This window comes from Andrographis paniculata, unplaced genomic scaffold (genome assembly GCF_009805555.1).
Source record: "Andrographis paniculata isolate CXL003 unplaced genomic scaffold, ASM980555v1 Contig5END, whole genome shotgun sequence".
NCBI lineage: Eukaryota > Viridiplantae > Streptophyta > Magnoliopsida > Lamiales > Acanthaceae > Andrographis > Andrographis paniculata.
The window spans coordinates 1,111,194-1,127,217 of record NW_026137595.1 but is presented as its reverse complement, the minus strand read 5'-3'; the positions used below and the strand labels follow the sequence as shown (position 1 = coordinate 1,127,217).

Here is a 16,024-nt window from a genome sequence, read left to right as displayed (position 1 = left end):
TCCATTTTAAAACTTTAATGATTTGAGTAGATACAAAAATAAAATTCTATTCCTTCCTCGCAATATTTTCGTTTTTATATGTCTTATATCTTCTATAATATTTTAAAATTAAAAATGATTAAATATATTTAATTCTTAAGCTACATTTTATTTTTATCACATTGTTTAAATAAATATATGTATATCTCTTCGTATCACTTAATTTTTAAATTATTTCACTTAATAATACTCACTAGATTCTTATACTGAAAATAAATATTACTATCATATTTAAGATGAAGAGATATATATTGACTATATTTTTAAAAAAAATTAAATTACTTTTTTAGGTGTGTTTGTTTGGGGTTAGGATTTTGAATTGGGATTTGAATAGTAAAAGTTTTGAATTTGAATAGTTGTATGATGTGATATAAATAGGTGTTGATGTGATGTTTTGAATGTAAAACTAATTTTTAGTATAATATAAAAAATGAAAAATAGGTGTTTGATTTGATGTTTTTGGGGAGAAAAAATTGGATGAATAGTAGGATTTTGTTAAAATCCTACAAACGAACACACCCTTAATATTTTTAATTATATTAATTACATTATTTATTATATTAATAACTAAATTATCTTAAAAATAAATAAATTTAAAATTCTTTAAATTCTTTTTTCTTTTATTGTAAGTAAGTTTTATATTGTTTTTATTTCATATTTATATTTTTCAATATTATTTTATGTTTATATATTAATTGCCACAAAATAGTTACTCAATTTTTTTAGGATATGTTTGAGTGAACGGATTTGAAAAAAAAAAATTAATTTGTATTTGATATTAAAATAATATATGATGAAATATTTTATAAAATAAAAAAATATATTTTTTAAAAAATACAAAATTTAAATAGTAAAAATTTCAATTATAGCAAAAAAAAAAAAAACAAACAAATCCAAATTATTCTCTTAACTCATTAATTTACTAAGAGGGTGTGTCTGTTTGAGGGATTTCTCAAAAATTAATTATTTATTCAATTTTTATTAAAAATATATAAAATAAAAAACATATTTATTTTTTTATATAATATTATGCTAAAAATTAATTTTAAATTTAAAATATCACATTACCATATATTTATATTACTATCATACTGTTACGTACGAAATTTAGAATTAGGTTAAAAGCCCAAAGTAAAAAAGAAGAATGGGCCTGGCAATAGGGTTGATTGAACTGGCTGAAGGACACCGTGAGGAAATCAAGGAAAATAAATTTATTTATTTATTTCTAAGGAAAATACAGGACGGAAGGACTTCAGGTCGGTAGGTCCTCAGGACGGAAAGACCTCAGGTCGGAAGGTCTTCAGGTCGGTAGGTCCTTAAGACGGAAAGTCATTAGGACGGAAGGACCTCAGGTCGGTAGGTCCTCAATACGGAAGGACCTCAGGTCGGAAGGTCTTCAGGTCGGTAGGTCTTCAAGACGGAAAGTCATTAGGACGGAAGGACCTCAGGTCGGTAGGTCCTCAAGACGGAAGGACCTCAAGTCGGAAGGTTTTCAGGTCGGGAAGTCCTCAAGACGGAAAGACCTCAAGTCGGAAGGTTTTCAGGTCGGGAGGTCCTCAAGACGGAAAGACCTCAAGTCGGAAGGTTTTCAGGTCGGGAAGTCCTCAAGGCGGAAAGACCTCAAGTCGGAAGGTTTTCAGGTCGGGAGGTCCTCAGGACGGAAAGACCTCAAGTCGGAAGGTTTTCAGGTCGGGAAGTCTTCAAGGCGGAAAGACCTCAAGTCGGAAGGTTTTCAGGTCGGGAGGTCCTCAAGACGGAAAGACCTCAAGTCGGAAGGTTTTCAGGTCGGGAAGTCCTCAAGGCGGAAAGACCTCAAGTCGGAAGGTTTTCAGGTCGGGAAGTCCTCAAGGCGGAAAGACCTCAAGCCAGATGGTTCGCAAGTCGGGAGGATTGGCGGTCGGACCCATACTATTGTAGATTGGCAGTCGGGCCAAAAGAGCGGAAGGTCTGTGGTCGGCTCAAGGAGTGAAATATAGGGAATTTTTGGTCTGCTGGGGACACGTGTCAGCATAAGAAAGGTTGGAAGACGGTTGAGAAGGAGACGTTGTAACCGTTCGGGTGACGGTTTTCAGTACGGTTTCCCAGGGAATATTTAAGGATTTGGATCGTCATTTGGCAAGGAATCTTCAATCAACTTCAACAAAGCAAAGTCAGATTTGGGGATCACCACTTTAAATTTCAGTCTTTTATTTTCCAGTTTATTTTCTGTATCATACAGTGTTTAGAGATTCCTAATCTCAGGCACTAATTAATCAAGTTTAAGGATATTTTCTATATCTTTGAATTTTACTTTATTTTTGTTGAAAAATTACATCAACAAATTGGCGACCACAGTGGGAGCAAGACAAAATTGCTCATTCCAATTCCGGCGATAATTTCATACGTCTTAGATCCGGCCGAATCATCGGAAGGGTCCATATGGCAGGGTCACAACCGCAAGCATCTTCGACACCGGTGGGAGAATCCGTTCCACCACCCATTGTGCCAAATGCCGGGGACATCCCACAACCACCAACTGATTGGTGGTCTTATGTTCAACAAATGAACAACCAGCATACCTTGGTTATGCAGAATATGTTGCGTGAGCAACAAACGAACATGTTGCGTGAGCAACAGAGTCAGTTGCAGAACATGATAGATCAAGCATTGTCAAGGGTTAGTCTTCAACCCACTCAAACGCCACCAGGAGTGTCACCGTCCAGACCACAGGCAAATTTCGCAGGGCCATCATTCGTGGATAGTACATTCCCAAGTGCCACAAATCCCAACCGAATGGATCGGGGAAAAACTCCTTTGACTTTTCCCAACAATGTTCCACTGGGACCAAGGGTTACCAATTCGCAGCCGAACAATACAAGGGAGGACAGGCCTGAAGGATATATACATGATCCGATTCATATTCCTGTGCAGGATCCGTTCCAGGTTCCTGATCATCAACGCTTTCATGTAGATCCTGATGAGATTGCACATATATTAAGGGATCAGTATGGATTAACTCCTCAGATGGCTAACCGCCCTGCATATCAAAGACCTTTCCCAGAAAGGATCATTCATGAACACCCTCTCCCAAGGAATTTTCGACCACCCGACTTTCATGCATTCTCAGGGGAGGACGGATCTTCCACCATAGAACATGTTGGTCGGTTCACAGCACAATTAGGAGAGGTTGGCAATAACCCTTTTTATAAGTTACAGCTGTTTGGTTTGTCTCTTACCAGAACGGCGTTTTCATGGTTTGTAAGTCTACCTCCTGGACAAATTCAGACATGGGAAGGATTGGAAATGGCATTTCACGCTAGATTCTTTAATCCTTTACCAGTTGTTTCTTTAACTGATTTACTTGAATTGAGACAGTATCCAGAAGAAACTGCTTCACAGTTTATAGAAAGGGTGCGATTGATGAAGGGACGATGTCCTACGGTAATCAGTGAGAAAGAGATGACCAATTTAGTGGTCCGGAATATGCATAATCGCTTAAGAAAGGCACTCACTGCCCTGGATGTTGAGGATTTGGCAAATCTTGCATCCAAGGCAGGACGTCTAGAGTCTTTGTTCAGAGAGGAAGATCAGCATAACAGGCGTAATAGAGGCCAACATATGGCGAGTATGGGAACAGAAACATGCGACTTTGATTTTAATCAGTCAGAAGAGATGGCAGCCGAAATCCTTTCTGGAAAACCGTATGTATGTCCTAAATTGAAGCCAGTACCAGGATCTGAAGGAAAGGAGCAACCGACCTTTGATAGTTCGAAAGCTGATGAAATCTTTGATATCCTACTGACTGATGGGCAGATTCGTATTCCAAAGGGCCAAAGACTTGCCACTAAAGAAGAAATCAAAGGGAGACCATATTGTAAGTGGCATAATTCTTTCACACACACTACAAGTCAGTGTACTCATTTTAGGAAGGAAATTCAAAAAGCCATCAAGACAGGTCGGCTCAAATACATCACTTTAGGTGTAGACCAGCAACCATTTCCGAAACTAACAACTGCAATGGTTGACATCCAACCAAGTTCGGAAACAAGGAAAAGTTCGGTCAATAGTGGACAAACAGGGGAGCAAACTAGTCCCGGAAAAAAGAAAGGGAATCAGCCAAACAGCAGCCGACCGGAAGAACGACTCAAGGTTGTTGAAAGGCCAGTCGCTGAAAAATGGGACCGTCCAGACGGTTCTTTTAACGTGGAAGTGAAGGAAAAGGTTTTAGTGAAAGACCACCCGACCAGAAAAACGGGTTCAGTCGGGAACGATTGGGCTCGAAATAAAAAGCCTTTACCCGTTGATATAGATCCTCGTTTCCCAGGTATGAATCGTACACAGATTCGCAATGCCAAACGCAGGTATGCTGCAAAGTATGGGAAACGAGTTCCTGCAGTGCAACAAAGAACCGACGAACAAAATGCGGCCGACCACTTGACAGGAGATCAGTCCATTAGAGTCTTTACAGAACAAACGACCGACGAGCAGGGAGCGGCCATTCAGTCTCCAATAAGTCGGTCCAGTCGGGTCTGGTCAGGAAAGCAACCGAAGGACGGATTAGGAGCTTCCGACTATACCAAAAGAAGTTCGTCGGGACAGGGGAAAGGTAAGGGAATGGCACATGAAATAATTAAAGGTTTTAGATGCCAACATTGTGAACGGATCAACATCAATCCATCTCTGGAAGAATTTCGTATTGAATCCTTGACGGTTCAATCTCGAAATGAGACGAAGGAAGAAGTGGTGCCTACAGAGGAAAATTCAAGATCTGTTAAATCTCGTCTGGGACCACGAATCCCTTGTCGAATGACAGAGGTTAACCAGATGAGTGATGAACCGACGTGGGCGAGTCTGGTAGATGATATTATGGACGAACCTTTATGGGCATTCTTGGCAGATGGCGAATTAGAGGAAACAGAGTGGGCAAAGATTACAGATTCTGAGCCTCAGTCGGAAGCACCTTCAATTGTGTTTCCTCCTATTCCAGAGGGTGCGAACTCCCATTTGAAACCCCTGTATGTTAATGCTCACATTTGTGGGAAACCAATCACAAAGGTTTTCGTGGATAATGGAGCAGTCTTTAATGTTATGCCATTGAAGACTCTCAAGAAGCTAGGGAAAGGAATTCATGATCTGTCCCCTGTGGAATTCGAAATGACAAGTTTTACAGGGCAGCCGACCAAGCCTGAAGGTATGATGGTTGCCACAATTGAGGTCGGACCAAAGAAAATTTCCACTGTTTTCTTTATTGTGGACGCAGATACCACATACTCTCTTTTGCTGGGACGAGATTGGATTCATGCCTCTCAATGTGTTCCATCAACCTTGCACCAACAGTTAATGTTCTGGGAAGGAAATCAGGTCTTTAAAATGGAAGCGAATGACAACCCATTCGACGTAACAGAACAAGTGGAAGAGTCAGTGTTTTATTCTAGTCATTTGGCTCCGATGTCTCAGTTGTATATGGCCAGGGAATACCCAAACAAGGGTTATAAAGTCACTGGCCAGAACTCGATGTTCTATTAAAAGAACACCTTTATTGTATGGCTCATGATAAAGCCACACCCATTTCTGTATAAGTTGTTTGTAATGGAAGATACAACTTTAGAAGTATGTAGTTCTCTTATTAATAAGTTCTATTTAAAGCAGTTATTACATAAAGTAGAAAATAATAAAGAGATTCTGGATGTTCACCTCCAAGAAGATGAACAATTTCGTTGGCCCGACTTATTAGAAAAAACAGAACCAACAGCTTCATCACAAGACCCGTTATTGGAGTTTAATTTAGGAACCGAATTGGTTCCAAAAGTGATCAGGTTAAGTGGTTATTTGTCTAAAGAGCAACAAACAATGATGCTTGAAGTTATTAGAAACAACATTGATTGTTTAGCGTGGGATTATTCAGAGATGCCTGGTTTGACAAGAAGTCTAATAGAGCATCGATTGCCCATCAAAGAAGGTTGTAAACCTTACAAACAACCTCCAAGGCGAATGAGTCCAGATCTGATGCCTCAAATCAAGGAAGAAATCCAAAAACTTCTCAAAGTGGGTTTCATTCAACCTTGCCGTTATGCGGAGTGGCTGGCTAATATTGTGCCAGTGGTCAAGAAAAATGGTAAGATAAGGATATGCATCGACTTCAGGGATTTGAATCTAGCTACCCCTAAGGACGAATACGTGATGCCTATGGCCGACATGCTGATAGATGCAGCAGCAGGGCATAAAATCCTTAGTCTGATGGATGGCTATGCAGGTTATAACCAAATATTCTTGGCAGAAGAAGACATTCCTAAGACAGCATTCAGATGCCCAGGGGCTTTGGGTATTTATGAATGGACAGTCATGCCATTCGGGTTAAAGAATGCAGGGGCAACTTACCAAAGAGCCATGAATTCAATCTTTCATGATTTAATTGGCAGATCTATGGAAGTGTATATTGATGATGTTATAGTTAAATCTGCCAGCTTTGACGAACATTTGAGAGATCTTGAAGAGGCATTTGAAAGAATGAAGAAGTACAAGTTGAAGATGAATCCGACCAAATGTGCTTTTGGAATATCAGCCGGGAGCTTTCTAGGATTCTTAGTTCATGAGAGAGGAATTGAAATTGATGCCAATAAGGCTAAAGCCATTCTTGATAGTCGGCCACCCAAGACGGTTACAGAAATCCAAAGTCTGTTGGGTAAGGTGAATTATTTGAGGCGTTTCATTTCTAATGCTGCTGGCAAGGTCAGACCCATTACTAAATTGTTGAAAGCTGGAAAAATTGCCTTTGAATGGGGTCCCGACCAACAAACGGCTTTAGATGCTATCAAGCAGGCATTGGTTCATCCTCCAGTCTTGATGCCTCCCAAACAAGGTCGGCCACTCAAACTTTATTTGGCAAATACATATGAAGTGGTTAGTTGTTTATTGGCGCAGGATGGTGATGACGGGAAGGAAAGGACAATTTACTATCTCAGTAAAACCCTTACAGGACCAGAACTGAATTACACTATGCCAGAAAAAATGTGTTATTCATTGGTCTTCGCTTGCACTAAACTCGAGCATTATTTGCTGCCCAGAAGAGTTGAGGTCATATCAAAGGTGGATCTCATCAAATTGATTTTACAGAGACCTCAGGTCGGAAGGTCTTCAGGTCGGTAGGTCCTTAAGACGGAAAGTCATTAGGACGGAAGGACCTCAGGTCGGTAGGTCCTCAATACGGAAGGACCTCAGGTCGGAAGGTCTTCAGGTCGGTAGGTCTTCAAGACGGAAAGTCATTAGGACGGAAGGACCTCAGGTCGGTAGGTCCTCAAGACGGAAGGACCTCAAGTCGGAAGGTTTTCAGGTCGGGAAGTCCTCAAGACGGAAAGACCTCAAGTCGGAAGGTTTTCAGGTCGGGAGGTCCTCAAGACGGAAAGACCTCAAGTCGGAAGGTTTTCAGGTCGGGAAGTCCTCAAGGCGGAAAGACCTCAAGTCGGAAGGTTTTCAGGTCGGGAGGTCCTCAGGACGGAAAGACCTCAAGTCGGAAGGTTTTCAGGTCGGGAAGTCTTCAAGGCGGAAAGACCTCAAGTCGGAAGGTTTTCAGGTCGGGAGGTCCTCAAGACGGAAAGACCTCAAGTCGGAAGGTTTTCAGGTCGGGAAGTCCTCAAGGCGGAAAGACCTCAAGTCGGAAGGTTTTCAGGTCGGGAAGTCCTCAAGGCGGAAAGACCTCAAGCCAGATGGTTCGCAAGTCGGGAGGATTGGCGGTCGGACCCATACTATTGTAGATTGGCAGTCGGGCCAAAAGAGCGGAAGGTCTGTGGTCGGCTCAAGGAGTGAAATATAGGGAATTTTTGGTCTGCTGGGGACACGTGTCAGCATAAGAAAGGTTGGAAGACGGTTGAGAAGGAGACGTTGTAACCGTTCGGGTGACGGTTTTCAGTACGGTTTCCCAGGGAATATTTAAGGATTTGGATCGTCATTTGGCAAGGAATCTTCAATCAACTTCAACAAAGCAAAGTCAGATTTGGGGATCACCACTTTAAATTTCAGTCTTTTATTTTCCAGTTTATTTTCTGTATCATACAGTGTTTAGAGATTCCTAATCTCAGGCACTAATTAATCAAGTTTAAGGATATTTTCTATATCTTTGAATTTTACTTTATTTTTGTTGAAAAATTACATCAACACATACAATTATTTTGATTTAAAATTTTTACTATTACAAGGTTAATTTAAAATCCAAACACCAAACAAACACACATGTGTGTCCAAATTCGAGCATACAATTGAGGTGTGTTTGTTCAAAGATTTTTTTTTAATTTTACTATTTATTCAATTTTTTTTAAAAAAATATTAAATCAAATATTTATTTTTTATTTTTATATTATATTTAAAAATTAATTTTATATCCGACATTACATCTAACACTTATTCATATTCAAAATTTCTAGTATTTAAATCCCCATCCAAACTCAAAACACCCAAACAAACATGACGATGGCCGATCGCGTATTATTTTTACACACAGACACGAAACGACGCCGTCTGATCATTCGAACACAGATTTACCGTCACTTTTAACCCTGAGAATCTTGTCCATTAACAAGAACTGCTGTCGCCCCAAAATTCTCACCTGCTTCAGAAACTCTCCAATCCCCAAAACTCCATTCTCCACCGCCTTCTCCAACGCATACACCACATCCTCCGCCGCCCTCCACTCCGCCACGGCCTCCGCCGCCTCCTCCAGACCTTCAAACACCTCATCAATGTCGGAAACCCACGCGCCGCCGTACGTCCCCACCCAATTCAAAACCCTATCGGATTCCTCACACATCATCTCCACCCTCTCCTCCAGCGCCCGCCGCTCTCCGGCGAGCTCGCCAATCACCGCCTCTGCCACGGCGGCCCGATCCCGGAGCTCCACCTGGACTGCCGCCAGCCGCCGGATCTCCACCTCACTCGCCGCCGCGGCGGCGCGTAGATCGTAGTAAACCGAGCAGGTCAGCCGGTCCAAGGCCTCCGTCTTCGACAGTGTCGGCGGCGGACGGCGGAAACGGAGGCCGAGGCCACCGTGGCAAAACGGATGGCTGAGATTAAACAGGGTGATCAGGCTGCGAACGAGGTCCGTCAGATTGGACCTGTCGTGTCGCCAGTTAACGAGGTAAGACGATGTCGTATTGCCAGACCGGTCGACGAAGGGGTGGGAGTCATGGATGGAATGCAACACGGGCGTGTCGACATATACAATAGGGCGTGCGTGTGGGTAGAGCTCGTGGACCCAGATGGTGATGGGGACGGCGGCGGCGGAGGCGGCGACGGGGAGGGAGCCGGAGGCTGCGAGGAGCTTGACGGCGGCGCCGTCGTTGTGGGTGAAGGTGGCGAGGGAGGGGCGGAGGAAAGGGAAGTTATGGAAGAGGGAAATGAGGTGGTGGCGGATGGTCCATTTGTGGTGGGTGTAAGAAAGGGCGTTTTGGGTTGTGCAGAAGAGGGCGTCGTCGATGAACTGCGCCGGGGAGAATGAGGTGGTCGGCATGTTCGGAGATTGGTGGTCGGGAAAAATGGATATGGTTGCTTGGAGAAGATGAGATTAGCCATGGTTATTAGATTGAGTGAAAGACTTGTGGAGTCAATGTTTATGTGCATATATTATATGTTGTTGTTATTATAATGGATGGATTCGTTCAAGTTCGATTATTTTAAGACTGTTCGGATTAACAATTATAGGACACTATTTATTCATAGTTGTAAGTTATCCAAATAAAAATAAGAGTGTGTTTTCTTTTGTCAAAAATAATACTCCCATCGTCCCAATCTATCTATTCATTTGATTTTTTTTTACGTAATTTTATAAATATTAGTATAAATAAATATAAAATGACTAAATTAACCCTATTAATATTGTATGATATAAAGACAATGACATTTGTGTAATATATTGTAAATTAGAAGAGTATTTGTAATGTTAGGTAGACAGTACAATTATTTAAAAAAAGAAACGAATACTTGGTTATTGAACGGACCAAATTATATTATTTGCGTAATTTTTTATAATTCATAAATATATATATATATATAATTATTTTACAAAGGGTGTGTTTGTTTAGGAGTTTGGATTTTGAGTTGGGATTTGAACAGTAAAAATTTTGAATTTGAATAGTTATATGATGTGATATAAATAAATATTCATGTGATGTTTTGAATGTAAAATTAATTTTTAACATAATATAAAAATAAAAAATAGATGTTTGATTTGATATTTCTTAGAGAAGAATTTTGAATAAACAGTAAAATTTTGGTAAAATCCTTCAAACGAACAAAACCTTTATAAACATACTCCAATTAAACTTACTCATCAAGGAATGGCCCAATAAGCCTTGTTCCCGAGCCCAAAAAGCACATAACTGTTAACGAAAGAATGGGCATTGAGAAGGAAAGACGCTTTGCGAAAGAGCTTGGGGAGTTTCGTTCAGATTCAAACTATATCAGTAAAAATATTTATTAGATAAAAAAACCCCTATATTTTCATTATCATTTTAGTATTCAAATTTTTTTATTTAAAAATTTATTTTCAAAACCAAGCAACCCAAACAGAGAAACAAGACTTTCCACAGTTTAAAATTTCTAGCCCAAGTTAAAGGTAAAGAGTACAGATTGATATGGGCCACTAAAGGCCCACTACGGGACCAGCTTGATACTTTTTAATCTTTTTACATTTTTTTTTAAAAAAATTCATTATTTAACCAACCACTTTCTAATTATTTTTTTAGATACAATAATATTAATTAAAAATACCCGACTTATTTGTAGGATAATAATAACAGTTGGAAGTTGGAGCTGAATATTATTTCAGCTGGACCAAGCTAAAAAGGTCTGCAAAATAATAATGCAGTGGCTACAAAACACTTCCCCTTCTCAAACGTCAATTTTAAATTTCACACAAAAGGTACAAAAACTATACACAAGTTGACAAAAATTTTTGCACATAAAATACTGTAAACACCAGCAAAGACAAAGAAGCAACCTACTGCTACTTTGTAGCATTTTATTTAAGAAACGTGTTCTTGTTAAAAGCAACTCTCCCCATATTTAACTTACTTTTTCTTACCACAAAAGCTTTAAAGACCAAAAACTACAGAAATATAAAGTGAGCCACACGTTGCTTCCCCATCACACTATTTTATTTATTCCCTTCTCCTCCTACTTTCCACTGTTTTTTCAATTTATTCAAAACCCACAAGCTATTATCATAATAATTCTTCTACCAAAAAAAATGCCAACACAAAAATCAGCACGGAAATCTAAGCACGTTTGTAGTTCCTAATTCCAAAATATACTTGTGTGTTCGCTTGTAATTTTTCCCCAAAAATATTAAATTAAACACCTATTTTTCATTTTTTATATTATACTAAAAAATTAATTTTACATTCAAAATATCAGATCAACCTCTATTTATATCACATCATACAACTATTTAAATTCAAAATTTTTACTATTCAAACCTCAATCCAAAATCCAAAACCCCCAAACAAACACACCCTTGAAGGGAAATCTACGAGGGACATGACAAGAAAGCAAGAAAAGCGCACAGAATGGATGCAGAAATCGAAACATATAAAATAATAGTAATAATAATAATAATCATGTGTTCAATTTATCAGCAAACAAAAAAGCATACAACAACAATCAAAGCCAGGACTGTTATCAAATATCAGCAAGTCGAGGCTTTTTTTGTGTGTGTTTTCCTTATTGGTAATATCAGCACACGCTAAGACACTACAATGTCAGTTAAGTGTTCTAACACCCTTACATAAAAAGGCGAAGGGAATTTGTAGGGACTTACCGGAAGATGGTACCGCCAGATATGGCTTCAGGGTACTCGTTCATACCTGGTAGAAAGTTTCAAGAAAACAAAAAAAAGGATTAAAAGGAAAATTATGGGTTATTGATGTTGTTGTCAATCACAGAGGCCAAACCAGTAACGATCTTCACTCCTTTGTGTGGGCTCTTGGGCTTAATCTCCAATGGCTCCCACTGTTTCACCATTGTTGAAGAATCACCTTCACATGGAGGAAGAGTTTTGGGACAAGGAGAGAGAGAGTAGTCAATATTGTCAATTGTCTTAAATTCAGCGTTGCAAGAACTTCCCTTTGCTGTACCTGCGGCAGCCTCTTTGTTTTCTGGATCATTGTTGTTGCAGGTTGGGGAGATTCTGGAGAATGGCGAGAGCCATTTGGCTTTCACATACTCGGCTTTCCGCCATGGAGGAAAAGGCATGCCTTTCTTCTTCAAGCTTTGCCTGGCTGATTCTGAGACAATGGTGATGATACTGTCGAGACGATTATCTTTGCCGACGAAGATGTTCGGCAGTGTCTGGAGAAGCTGTTTGTATGCCTTGGTGGATCTTGCAATTTCAAATTCGGATTTGAAATCTATTTCGACTATCAATCGCTCGGATCCGATCGTCACATCGATGTATTCATGTTCCCCTGGAGAAATTAAACGATTGTTTTGATTTTGTACAGGCTATCCCAAGAACAATTGAAGTGAATGGGAATTTACCAGCAGGAAGAGTGGTGGATTTTTCCCATTTTGATTTGCAGATTGCAGCGGAGTATCCAACTGCTATGAGACTTTCTGCAACAATTTTGCGGCAAATCTCGTCTTTACGCTTGTTAATCTTGATTCTCTCGACGATTTTGGAAGTGTCGGCCAGCAGATTCTTTTCGGAAACGGATAGACAGGGTATCAAACTCTGTTCGACATTGAGCATAAGTTTAATCAGATAAGATTCCCACACATGAGACAAAACGCAAGCAAAAAAAAATATTGGACGAAATCCTACCTTAAGAACATCGATGGCGTGGGTGAAAGAGGAATTGTATGAGTCCTTCTCCTCATCGGAGTTCTCCATGCAGTTTCCGTTGAAGCAATTGCATCTTTTCCTTTCACACCTCTGTTGTTTGTCGTTGCTTTCCTCGATAAAATTTTGGACCATTTTCGCCAAGCACGCCGAGCTAGGCTCAAACTCTTCTGATTCGTCCTTGTTGCCGTCGCGTGAAGTCTCCCTAGAACATGCTGATTTATCCGGCGCTGGCGTTTTCAATACGCTCGCGAACGGTCTCTCGAAAAGCCGCTTAAACCTCGACTTGTAAACTGGATTCACCGCCGCATCACATTTTGGCTCCGACTCCGGCGGGTCGTAGAAATCGATCGGTTGGATCTTCGTTGGATAAGGCATCACAGCAGAGTGTGATAACAAAATTTGGAAACGACTGAATCTTCTGCAAGTCACAGCGTTCAGGCTCCCATTTTTCTTGGCTGGTTCGCAAATTCCAGTCAACTTTCACGACTTCAAACTCTAAAATCTAGTAAATTTCAAATCATCTTTGCAATCCAAGGAAAAACTCCTCAACAACCTCAAAACCAGAACAGTGTTTCAGAGACTCGAAACCAAACTACGAATTGGTTACACAGCCAAAAACAAACGAATCGAAGAAAAAACCTACAAAAATCTCATCCACCAAATCCAATCAACAAAACCTAGAATTTGGCTTAAAATAAAACCGATCTGCAAAAACTCGGAAAAAACAAAAAATTATCCGATACTCTCGTCCCTAGGATTACCACAATCGCTAAACATAATCCATCGCTTAAACATATTTCAATTCAATCCATAAAATAACTTCTAAATCTGCTAGATTTCAAAATTAATTGCTTGCTTAGCTTCGCTTTCAATTATCAAAAAACCTAATCAGGAAACCAGAAAAAAAACAGAAAGCAGACAGCTAAATCAACACGACACCGCTTCTTCCCGGGGCTAAAAACCGATCATCTGAAGGCAGAGAATGCATTTCCGATGACAAACCAAACTCCGCCGAGACGATCTTCCACCCTCTCTCTCTATCTCTCTTTTGGCGTGATGGTTCAGTCTACCGAATAAAGCAAAATCGAGACCGACCGACGACGGCCTTTTAAAAGCGGCATAAAAACTCGGTGACTTCAAGTGCAAAAATGCCACGTCAGCAATAAACGGGATAATAGGACACGTGTCGAAAGTATGTCGCGCTTGAGGGCGCGATGGCGGCCACGCGTTGTCATATCTTCCGCGTCCGTAATGTAAGTTCTCGAAAATGCCCTCCAAAAAACTTCGTAATTACGTTGTGGCTGCGCTTGTGGGGCCCACCTCCTCAAAACTGCGCTTTCAACCGTCTCACGCGCGAGGCGCGTGCCGTGCGGTGAACAGAACCCTGTAATATTTTTTTCACCGACAGGGTGAATTACTGCGCTTGAAATTACACAAATGACCCCCACCTCCGGGTTTACTTTATGGCTAAGAATTGTATTTGTTATATGGTAAGATTTTAGTCTATTCATCCCCACTAATTTATCGGGGTGTGTTTGTTTGAGGGATATGCGAAGATTTTTATTATTCATTCTATTTTTTTACAAAAAAATATTAAATTAAATATTTATTTTTTATTTTTTATATTATATTAAAAATTAATTTTACATTCAAAATATTACATTAATATCTATTTATATCACATCATACAACTATTCAAATTCAAATTTTTTACTATTTAAATCTCACCTTAAAACCCAAACCCTCAAACAAACACACCCTAAGATTACCCACTAAGTTTTAAATATTGTATAAATAATGAATAATTAAAAAATATATTAGTAAAAATAATTATAATTTAATAAATATAATTTTAAATTATAATTAAAATAATTAAATAATTTAATTAAAATTAAAAAAAAATAAATTATTATTTTTAAAATGTGATTAAAAAATATAATTGTATTTAAAAAAATAAAAAATTATATGAAATAGAAAAAAATATAAATAATTGACAAATTAAATTAAACGAATAAAATAAATAATTATGTCAGATCCGGAATATAAAATAAAAAAATAGTGATATTTTAATATAAATAAGTATATATAAAGTAAAAAAGGATATTAGAAAAAAATTATTAAAATAATATGATGAAAATAATAATAATTTTATTATTATTCGGTAAATTAAAAATAATAAAATTACTTACTAAAAATTAATTTCCCACGGACAGATAAGTATTAAAAACTCACGTAATTGATTATGTCATAAGTCCAACCCTAACATCACCAGCTCATCCTTACGGTACTATAGTGGTGCACTTTTACTTATATTGACCATGGATACATTTCTAATAATATTTGGATTAATAAAATGTTTGATTTTTTTAGAATTATTTTGATATTACTAGTTGCAGCATAGTTTTAAAAATATTTTTTATGTTTTTAAATTTTATAAATTACATTATATTTAAAATTTTATATCATCAGTTAATTTTTAAAATAAATGCAGAAATAATGTAATAAAAATAGCTATATATATTATAAATAAGTAATATTCATTAAATATTTTTTTTTTAATTTTTCCAAAATTAGTAGTAAAATAAATTTAAACAGACGAACTAAAAAAATATATAATAAATTAAATAGAGGAAGAAAGTATCTAGTATTTACATTTACATAAATTAGTTTAAACATCTCATTAATTTTATTTTTTCTAAAAAATAAATAAGTAGAGTTTACTCCAAATCTGGTCACTTTATACTTTTAGATATACTTACTTTCTATGTTATATATGAATAATTGTATTGATACTATAAACATAATATTTTAAGTTAAATTGTTGATTTTTTATAAGTGTGATAAAATATATATATATAGACATATTCTAGCTCTGTCTATTTTGAAAGTATATTTACTTTTAAAGTGGAATTTAATAAATAATATTAGTATTTTTATTGTATTGAATATAGTTAAAAGTAGTGTAGAGATCAATTTTTTTCTTGTCTTTTAGTGTAAAAATAATAATATGATAATAAAATATGATTGTTTATAAAAAAAAAAAAAAGAGATACATAGTTACTAAAAAACATAAATGATTAATTTATAATTTAAAAATCCAAAATAAATATATATATATATACATTGTGAGTCGATGAAAAATGTATATTATATTTTTTAATAATATTTTTGGAAAAT

The 16,024-nt window shown here is 37.8% G+C and overlaps 2 protein-coding genes across 3 annotated transcripts; both read right to left on the bottom strand.

The window, feature by feature from the left end:
• Positions 1 to 8,402: 8,402 nt before the first annotated feature.
• LOC127258683 (protein ELC-like) lies at positions 8,403 to 9,664 on the bottom strand. Its single transcript, XM_051285625.1, has one exon. The coding sequence runs from the start codon at positions 9,515 to 9,517 to the stop codon at positions 8,534 to 8,536; it is 984 nt and encodes a 327-aa protein (XP_051141582.1). The 5' UTR covers positions 9,518 to 9,664; the 3' UTR covers positions 8,403 to 8,533.
• A 1,949-nt stretch (positions 9,665 to 11,613) lies between these two features.
• On the bottom strand, positions 11,614 to 13,946 carry LOC127258929 (uncharacterized). 2 transcript variants are annotated; one of them, XM_051286009.1, is made up of 5 exons: positions 12,827 to 13,946; positions 12,544 to 12,736; positions 12,141 to 12,470; positions 11,958 to 12,041; positions 11,614 to 11,870 (listed from the first exon to the last, which is right to left on the bottom strand). In XM_051286009.1, exons 1-5 carry the CDS (start codon positions 13,220 to 13,222, stop codon positions 11,821 to 11,823), a joined length of 1,053 nt encoding a protein of 350 aa, XP_051141966.1. In that variant the 5' UTR covers positions 13,223 to 13,946; the 3' UTR covers positions 11,614 to 11,820. The 2 variants fall into 2 exon arrangements, with proteins under 2 accessions (XP_051141966.1, XP_051141965.1); XM_051286008.1 differs by having other exon boundaries at positions 11,958 to 12,470.
• Positions 13,947 to 16,024: the final 2,078 nt, after the last annotated feature.